Source organism: Carex rostrata, chromosome 16, assembly GCF_964058835.1.
Source record: "Carex rostrata chromosome 16, lpCarRost1.2, whole genome shotgun sequence".
NCBI lineage: Eukaryota > Viridiplantae > Streptophyta > Magnoliopsida > Poales > Cyperaceae > Carex > Carex rostrata.
The window spans coordinates 7363280-7373708 of NC_135933.1; the positions used below are offsets into that span (position 1 = coordinate 7363280).

Consider the following 10429-nt stretch of genomic DNA (forward strand, 5'->3'; position numbering starts at 1 on the left):
CATACATATTACGGATCAATCTACATTCTATTTGCAAATTTTGAAAAGTTAATTCACATTGTTAAATACGATCTCCATTTATGGAAAATGTACTTTGAGACCAAATTATTTTTTTAAATAGGTAGAAAATCACTGTGCTTTCATATGTTTCAGAATTTTTAGATCAAGTGATTTTCTACCTATATAAAAAAGTTGTAAAAAATATTAAATTTGGTCTTCAAATATATTGTCATATGGAGATCATGTTTAACGGTTTGGATCGACTATTGAAACTTCAAAAATAGAGATATGCACGGGAGGATCATATATTATTACTATGTTACCATAGCCTCACTCAATCGTTATTTCACCAGTCACCACCACCATCTCTTTTTGAAAAAAAAAGAGAGATCTTTGACAGCCACTAGCCCACAACCAAGCTTTTTGTGTGTGAGAGAGAGAGAGAGAGATTAGGGAGATTGTTGTTGGGGAACAGGGGTTGTCTCTAAGAAGGGGGAAAAAAAAAGGAGGGATCCGGAGAAACAAAAGAGAAAAGGGCAGGTAAATATCCCAACTCTTAATATGTTGATGGATATATATTTTCAAATATTAAGTTTGGACAGGTAAATATTCAAATTGAAAATTTTGATGGATATCCGAATTTCCCATTTTAAAAAATAAAATTTTAATTGAATAATGCAGTGTCTATTTCCTGCACTCTAGGTTTTTATCTACTGTTTGACATGAAAAAATATTAACAAAATCTCACCTGAACAAAAATGATATTCAGAGTTACTAAAGCCATTTCAGTAGAAATAATATTTACTGCACAAGTTGAGTTGCTAAGATAATTGTTAAAAAAAAAAAAAGTCATCCGCAGACACCAAATATCATGATAGTAAAAGTTCAAATATAAAGCTGAAATATTTTATTCATACATATTTACCAATACAACTGAGAAGCTCATACCAAGATCTTAACCAGTATAATAACATTTTACCATTCAGTTAGATTCATGAATATTGTACCCACTAATTAAGTAAAAAATTAGGTACGAACTGGTACACCAAGATATGGCATTGTCAGGTCACAAAGGTATCAGTTTAGCATTCACCCATACATGATGCAAAACATCGCACCAGTAAAGAGAACTGGTATTACCATGTTGTGCTTCTATGATTTGCTATTGGTTATTTGAGAATTCAATATCATTTTACCCAAATACAAGGCAAGAAGAAAGAAAAAAAAAATCATGTCCTTATCACCTAAACAAGCATAATAATGTAAGCCAAGTACATAAAAGTTAGAATTTGAATTATACAATCAATAGAAGCATTTCAACAATAAACTATCAAAAAAAAAAAAACATTAAATTAACAATGGACATAATTTTATTATATCAGAAAGATTGTTAGAGAAAGAAGTATAACCCCCAACAAGTTTAAACCTTGAGAGTCAGATGTGTACACTTGCTGTTATCATCCTATAACAAGTTTCTAAATTAGAAAAAACCAAACAATCCACCCGCAAAAAACCGAGAATTATGCCTCCTACCCTTGTGCATGCTCCTACATCTTAGAGGGGTCAGGTAAAACCGTAAAAGCCCATTATTATCTAAATTACCGGGTGACTGATAATGCACACTCCTACTCCTACCAAACCCTATTTCCCTCTTCCTCCTCACATCAGCTGGGATCGAGTTATCGGGTTTTGGGTCAATTTTCGGACCCGAATCTCCATTACTCTTTATAACATTACTGCTGGTAACGTTACTCCTCATGACTGGCCGCCGGAATCTTCTAGAAGATCCTCGTGTGAACTTCCTATCTCTATACTTACCGGACTCTGACAAAGACCGTTCCAAAACTTGTACAGAAGTGTCAATCTTGCCATTTTCTAGGGTTTCACTCATGGTTTCTTGCCTCTCTTCACTCATACCACCTCTTTTCCGTCTTGATTTTCTCTCTTCCAAGCAAGCAAAAGGGCAAGACATGGCTCTACCGATTGAACCATCCCATGAATGCCTTGGCAAATCTAATGGGTACCTAAAACTATGCCGGTTTTCACTCTGGTCAAGTGGATCCCGCTGGTCAGAGTCTACATGATTGGGCTTGATGGCTTCTCTTTTTCTCCATTTTGGAACAATTGAACTTAGCCGAAAGGAGGCGCCTTTTCCCTTCAACTTGGCTTCGTCACCACCTGCTGAAATTGCTGTTACAGGATCAGAACTTAAGCACTGTTGCGGCTCTTTGAAAATTTTCTCCTCTCCATTTGATTCATTTCGAGAAACATTTTCCCGTGCATCATCTAATTGAAACAACAAAAGGAGGGTTTTTCTCATCTTAACCTCAGGAGATTTATTATTTGTGATTCTCTCTGCATTGGGCGAGGCAGCAACAGATTGAATTTCTTCGATTTCACAGCTTTGCGAAGAGGTGGTGGCCGTGTTCAAATTAGGGTTTGGTTGTGCCGAATTGAAACTAGAGAGCCTCTCCATCAAGCAATAAGAGCAGACACCAGTGAAAAGCTGAGAGGGGTGTTTTGCACATTGTGCAAGGGCTCCATTTTGGGGCAAAGGCTCCATTTTGGGGGCTTTAAAGGGGTCTTTCTAAGATCAGATAACTCCAAAAAGGTTTAACATTTCAAGTCGGTCAAGCCCAAAATCCTATGTATAAAACTCGAGTATTTCCCAAAGGGCTTTAACCCAGGAAATGCAAAGATCCTAGGGAAAAACCTCATAGATTTTAAATATTAGCAAAATAAGGCGAAAGAATTCACCCAAAATGCCAAATTACCAAGACGAATTGGAATTTGGGGCATAGACTAACAGAACCGAACAATGAGAAAAGGTTAAATTCTTGGGGGAATGAGCACCAAAGATAAAATTAAAATGTGAAGCAATTGGAGAGCTTAGCTTCTATTCAACAAAGTGAATTTTGGGGCAGAATGAGAACGGAAAGAATCGAAAGGAGGTCGTCGCATCCAGTCGAGTCTGTGGAGAATTCTATGCAAAGATCGCAACTTTCCACGTGCACATCTTTTTTTAAAACCCTTTTCTCTCTTTGTTTTCTATTCTAAATCCAAACCCTAGAAGAAAAGGTTGGACCTTTTCGTATCGATCGCGGAGTGACCCCCTCTCTCTCTCGTTCTTTCTCTCTCTAGCCTGATTTACGAGGCCTAATTAAATCGCCGGCGCGTACTGTGAGACCGGAATTGTTGTTGCGTGCTTGATGTAGTGTTTCTGTGGTTCATCACTGACATGTGGACCCCGTAATGTCGTCCATTTGCAACCCAGGCAAGTATTAGATCGAAAGAAGAAGAGAAGAATAGCTAAATGCCTCTCGGTATTATGACTGATTTACCCTTCCGAATCAAAGAAAAGAAGCACGGAGAAGTCAGAAGTTGTTGGCTTTTTTAGTTGTTGGCTATTATTAAGAGGGAGATGGAGTGATGCACCTCGGATGCTTTGCCAGAGGATCTCTCTAAAAAAAGAGAGAGAGAACAGAGAGAGAAGAAGTGAAAAGAAAATGAGATTTTATGCGGCGGGTGGGGACTAATTAAATTATGAAACCGTGTGAATTTATATTTTTAAAAGTCGGCGCCACAAGGATTTAAGATCGTTACGGTGCAAATCTGCATTGAACGTGACAGGTAAGCACAGCAAGAATTTTCCTTATTGTCCAAGCACCGCAAAACAATTAAAATATTTATTATTAATATTAAGCCAGAGAGGTATAGAATTAGTATTAATTTTTGTAAGATTGTTAAATTAGTAACCTGTTTAGAAAAGTGGCATCAGGTTGCAAAAATTTTATAATTGACAATTATTGTGATGTAACACTTAAGATAGCAAATTATAGTGATAATAGAAGTAATTAAAGTTAGAGCAAATTAAAATAATCACTAAAGTTTCTGCTATTGTAAAACATATTTTTTGGTCGAACTCATTTGATAAGAATTAACAAAAGTAACTTTAGTGTTAGAGAAACCATATTAATATACCTTAATAATTCTGAATTCATACATCTCAAAATGATTTTTTCGATCTTAAAAAATGATAAATCTTCAAGAGTGAGTCTGTGGTACTATGCATATTACGATTTGGCATCGTGCTACGGCTCTATATTTGAGTTTTCAAATCCTAATGGTCGATCCGAACCATTTATCTTGTTCTCCATATTAATATGTGTTTGGAAACCAAATTTTACATTTTTTGAAATTTTTTTACTATTTTTTTAGATTTATTAAAAATCACTGTTTTTGGATGGTCCAGAATTTTCAGATCAAGTGATTTTCTAAATATCTAAAAAAATAGTAAAAAAATTTCAAAAAATGTAAAATTTGGTCTCCAAACACATATTAATATGGAGAACAAGATGAACGGCTCAGATCAACCGTTAGGATTTGAAAACTCGAATATAGAGCCGTAGCACGGTAACAACCCGTGATATGCATAGTACCATAGACTCACTCAATCTTCAAAATATGCATTCAGATGATACTTATAAACATTGAATTCAAACAATAATAATAATAATAATAATTATTATTATTATTATTATTATTATTATTATTATTATTATTATTATTATTATTATTATTATTATTATTATTATTTGTTTGGGACTTTCGTTGGGTTTTATTTATAGCTTATCTCAATTTATTTGAAACTAAAGACTTCATTTTTATTGTTCGTGTTGTATTATTCTTTCTATAATTCGATTCAGAGTGATATCCCCTTTAATTATACGAAAATCTTTGGATGGTCCTACAAGATTTAAATCGATTGTTAAATTCGACGGTTCAGATCAAGTTTGATTTATAGAGCAGTTTCATCGCTGCTATAATTATAAGAGGAGAAATAAAATAGGGTAGACTATGCAATATTCTATCTAAAATGCATAATTTTGACATTGCGTGATTTGAATTTATTGGTGGATTTCTGGGAATGTTATCATAAAACTAAAATAATATCCTCGAATATGTTATCTAAGAATGTAAATTTGTGTTCTGTCATACTGTGATTAAGTCAGACTTTTATGTATTATATCGTATTGTGACTAAATTCAAAGAAATGACCACGACACATTAATCACACTCTGACTAAGGCATGTTGTAATTAGTTACGTTTAATTATTTTTTCATAATTTAAGTTAGTTTATTCAAAAATTCACTAATCAATTGAGATCTAATAGTCTTTATCATGCGGAACTCGTGCGACCACGTGCCATGATCAAACTAGTTCGCATGTTGTGTCGTGTCCTGTTATTTTTTTTTAATGGTCGTGTCACGCAAATGATCATGACACAGACACTTAATCACAAACCAATGTTGTAAATAACAGTATACAGTCGTCAGACGGACAAGGTACCGTCAAGCGATTAATCAGAAATAATTGAGAATAATCGGTAGTATTAAAAAATAATCAGCTGATTAGTCGAAAAAATAATAACGATTTGATCATCGCCAACAACTAATCAACCGATTAATCGACCTAAACGGATATTTTTTACAACACTGTCACAAATATATACACTTAAATCACAACACATGACCGGTACCGTGTCGTGTCACGACATATTTTTTTTTACATCTTTAAGGCTCTCCACAAGATTGCATATAACCGATAATCTCAAACTATAATCTAATGACAATGAGTAATATATTTTTTTTGTGAGAAATTCAAAATTCAAATAAAAATTATGTATAAAAATTAAAATTTGAAAAAAAAATGAAACTAGTGAACTACTGACCACTCTAGACAGTTTTTAAAAGAATTATGTACAATAATTATTGGAAGAATATGGACAAATCTAGACAGGGCAATAAAATTCCCTTTATATTATAAAAGCTAGGCTTTGATGGGTACTGAGAAATCATTCCACCTAATTCTATCTAGATAAAGATATAGTTTCTCTTACAATTGGAGACGAGCCAAACTCCGGGTCCTTATCGAATATGCAAAAGAATTTCACATGACAACCAAACTTATCCTCCTTTCATGGAAACTTACATTTTCATGTGACATTTTATTATATCTTTCTTTATTTTCTTTTGGTGAACTATATTCTTTATGTAAATAATTTATTTTTACTCTTTAGTAACTTTTTTTTTTTTAATATAAAAAGACTGCTAGGCTCGTTTCATTGATACAAAACAGTTGTTAAGTTACAAATTACTCTTTAGTAACTGTACAGAGGTTTAATTTGCAGACCCAACAAAGATAACAAATTTAATTTCTGGAAAAATATGTTTTAAATAATAAATACTGAAATTTACAGGGCCCATTTTAAAGAAAATAACAAACTATGCAGAGATCCACCAGCGTAGCAACTAGCAACCCATCCGCACGTAGAATTATTCTAAACAAACGCAAAAATATGCTCGTGACCCGACATTTTTATTTTTACCAATTTTCTAAAATATTTTATTAAAATAACCATGCTTTACAATTTTTTTTAAAAATACACAAACAGTCGAAAATATCCACGGTTTGGATTTTTTTTTTTTGATAAACTCATTTTTTGTATAATATATGTATATGTATATATAATGAGGAGGGATTCAATTACATCTTTTTTGGTGACACCGGATTACACTCTATGTTCACAAAGTCCAAACAATCGATTCAAACCGTTCAACATGATGGATATGTTAAAATGTGCTTGCAGATCAAATTTTACATTTTTCTGAATTTTTTTACACCTAAATTAAGATGGGTACAAAAATTCAACAGTTTGAATATAGCGATTTTGTTAAATACTTAATAAATAGTAAAAAAAATTCAAAAAATGTAAAATTTGATCTACAAGCACATTTTAACATATCCATTATGTTGAACGGTTTGGATCGACTGTTTGAAATTTGAAAACTTTAAAAATGGAGAGTGTAATTCGGTATCACCAAAAAAGGGTGTAATTGGATCCCTCCTCATATATAATATGTGTAGATGCATATATAATATATGTATGATATATGTATATATAATATATGTATATGTATATATGTATATATAATATAAAGAAAAAAAAAACTCAAACCATGGATATTTTCTATGGTTTGAGTATTTTTAAAATAAATTCTAAAATATCGTTATTTTTAATAAAATATTTTAAAAAATAGGTAAAAATAAAAATGTCGGGCTCATGACACACCAACTGACATGGTCATACATATTAGTATACTTTATCCTACTCGAATTATAGGATGACTTGCATAAATAAAATAGAATGGAAATCACATGTTGACCGTAATTATAACAAATAAGTGGTTGAACAATAATTGATGCATTTTTGTAATATATTAAGATAACAAGCCTTTCAACTTTCGTAGGTCTAATTTCACCTCAAACTCACCTATTAATAATTACTTGTCTGAACTCTGAAATACTAATTATGTAAAAATTCTTAAAAATTAGGATTGATACTTGCAAACCGATCTGATGTGCATTTATTGGTGGATGGACCAAAAAGAAAAAAAACAAAACAAAACAATCCTATTATCAAAATCATGTTAGGATATAATGAGATATTGGGTAGTTTCATGATGTAATTGTGAGAAAATACTAGAAATTAAGTCATCATTTATAAACTTGTTAAGAAATTAAGCCACAGCCTAGTATTCTTCTAGGTAACCATATGCCCACAAATCATAACTAGCGTACTTATTATCAAGGGCGGAGCTATAATTTCGAATTATGGGGATCAATCATATAAAATTTTCATGTTGTGAATGAGAATCAATTTCATAGTATTCATACCATTTTACTCTAATATATAAAAAATCTTGTATAAATACATATATTTCTAAACAAAACAGGGGTCAATTGACCTCATTCATGAATGGTGGAACCCGCCCTGTTTATTATTAAGTTCCAGCAAGCTCTTCGACGTAATTTGCATAAATTGGGTGTTATGCTTGCTATGTGAATTTACAGATTTAAGATAATTAGTTTTTAATTTAGTGGTAAAGATAACGTTCTTCGTATGAAAAGTCGCAAGTTTGAAATCTGAATATTTTTTTTTGTGAATATTAAATAGTTAAGTGCTTGATCTTCAACCTTTACTAAACAAAACAAAAAAAAGGCTCTTTGATTTTTAAAGTCTAGTTTAAATGCTCTCTGCTCCTTGGGATAAAAGTAAAATGAAGATAAAACGGAGAACAAAAAATATATACTCGTTATTAGTTAAGAAAATTAGAGGTTAGAGAAAATTAGATGCAAGTCAAAATTAATTTTGTGCAAAGCTGTGATTAGAGGTGCTATCGGGTCGGGTCCGGTCCGGATACTATTATATTTGGACCCGTATCTTAAAAGTGTTCGGGTCCGAATTTCGATCCAAATACTTATTTGTTTCAAATCGGGTCGGGTCCGGATCCAGATACCTATCTACCCGTAGATATTTCGGATCCAGTCTTTCAGTTACAGGTAGATAGATACCCATAACTTGTTTGTAGATTATCGGGTCCGGTTCGGATACGGGGTGGTTCCGGATCTGGAGCGGGTATATGTCACAAAAAAATCAGGAGGATGGAGAGAAAATAACTTTTGAAAATAAAAATATTGAAGAAGAGATAATTTTTAGAAAGTAAAATATTGGAGATGACGATTTTCTTTTCTATGGTTTAAAAAATCTATGAATAGAATACTAATAATTTATAGAAATGACATATCAATGAGAGCAATAAATTTCCATTATTATGTAGAGGATATCAAGGCAACTATTGAAGGATGTATTCATAGTAATAAATTTTATTTAAAAAATTAATGCGGCTGTTATCGAAGGAATAAATTTGACATCCATCTATGTGTATAAACATAGCGAATATGTGACTGCATTCTATTTTCTCACATTCAAAAAAGTACTGGGCTCACCACGGCTTATGCAAAATTTAATATGCAAAGTTGTATTTTTATATATTAATAGTTATTAATATATGTTTTATCGGGTATTTATACGGGTATCGGGTCGGGTTCGGTTATGGGTAGGATAATTAAATGAAACTCATATCCTACCCATTACAGTATCGGTTTCGGTTTGGATCCAGGTCGGATATTAAATTATTAATTTTGTAACCGTACCCATAATTTAATCGGTTATATTTTTTAAACCATACCCTATCTAAATTAATCGGATCCGGGTCGGTTCCGGATCAGATCCAAGTAATCGGGTAAAAGTAGCACCTCTAGCTGTGATAGCACATGGGGTTGGGGTTGAGATCTTAGTAGATCCTTGCCATCAAAAAGTGAGAAAAGCGAAGAAGCAATCATCACTTAGTTTGGTAATAATTCCAACCTAACAGTATCATAGAAAGCAAAATGGCCTAATTATCCATTTATGCCATTTATCTAATGATTCTTTTTTAGCTCGAGAAGAACACACCCAGGGTACATTTGGATGCACTCTAAAATAGCTACTATTGAGAATAGTAAATTAAGAATAGTTAGAATAACTACTATTTGAAAATAGCGCTAACTCAAAACTATTCGGAATAGCTAAAAAATTATTTGGAAGCACTCTTTGGAATAGAGTTTGCACTCTTTGCAACAATCGCTATTCCGACTTTTTGTTGGAACAACATAATAGCATTGTTCTACTTGTTCGAAATAGCAAGTGTGGTTGTTTGGATGGACTTGGCTTAGAATAGCATTGCTATTATGAGAATAGCACTATTCTCATACCATCCTAGTTGTTTTGCATGCCTCATGGCTGCATTTTTTTTTGTTAAATTAAATATCTAAGTGTCAAGAAAAATAAAACTACTATCATCAAGTGTTATATATAATTACCTCTTTTGAACAAGTGAGAAGTTATGTATTTTGGTTCTGTTTTTCTGGAAACAAGAATTTTAAAAAATTAACTGATGCCGATAATTTTTATGCATTAATCATTTATGCTCTCAATAACCATTGAAAGATAAATAAATATTATAAAAAGGAAGCCAGATACCAAAAGTTAGTAGTTTGTTCTTTTAAAATTGAGAGATTTTGAAATGTCCTCCTAAAAGTTTAGATTCATTCAATTCAATTAATGGTTGTTGGATCTGGCGTACAACTTGACTTGGTGTAGAATCTGTCGGTGGTTATTGAAGCACAACTTTTCAGAGCCAGGCGCTGTTTATTAAATCAGCACTTTCTGGTCATCTTTAAATTGCAACCGCAACCACATTCATGTTTCATCAAAAAATGCATCTACAACTAAGAGAGGATAAGCAATGATTGCTGAAGATCTGACGCTGTTCAACAAAAATCTGACGATCGACATCTAATTCAAGCACAAGGGAAGAATCCAAACTAGTAATGAGCGATCCAATAATTTTTCTTATCAAATGGTTTCAATTGTGAAACTTTGAAGGGCTCTCTCATTGATACATTTACTATCAGGACTAACCACAATTAAAAAATTAAGCGATCATCACCCGCACCAAAATTAGTAGAAAGAAGAGAGACCAA

General features: G+C 32.6%; 1 protein-coding gene across 1 annotated transcript; it reads right to left on the reverse strand.

Annotated features, from left to right (window-relative positions):
• Positions 1-1353: 1353 nt before the first annotated feature.
• Positions 1354-3368, reverse strand: LOC144567584 (uncharacterized). Its single transcript, XM_078317749.1, has one exon. The coding sequence runs from the start codon at positions 2561-2563 to the stop codon at positions 1481-1483; it is 1083 nt and encodes a 360-aa protein (XP_078173875.1). The 5' UTR covers positions 2564-3368; the 3' UTR covers positions 1354-1480.
• Positions 3369-10429: the final 7061 nt, after the last annotated feature.

Bases quoted from the DNA above. Each gene is read 5' to 3' on its own strand.
- LOC144567584 (XM_078317749.1), bottom strand. From the start codon at position 2,563: ATGGAGCCTTTGCCCCAAAATGGAGCCCTTGCACAATGTGCAAAACAC.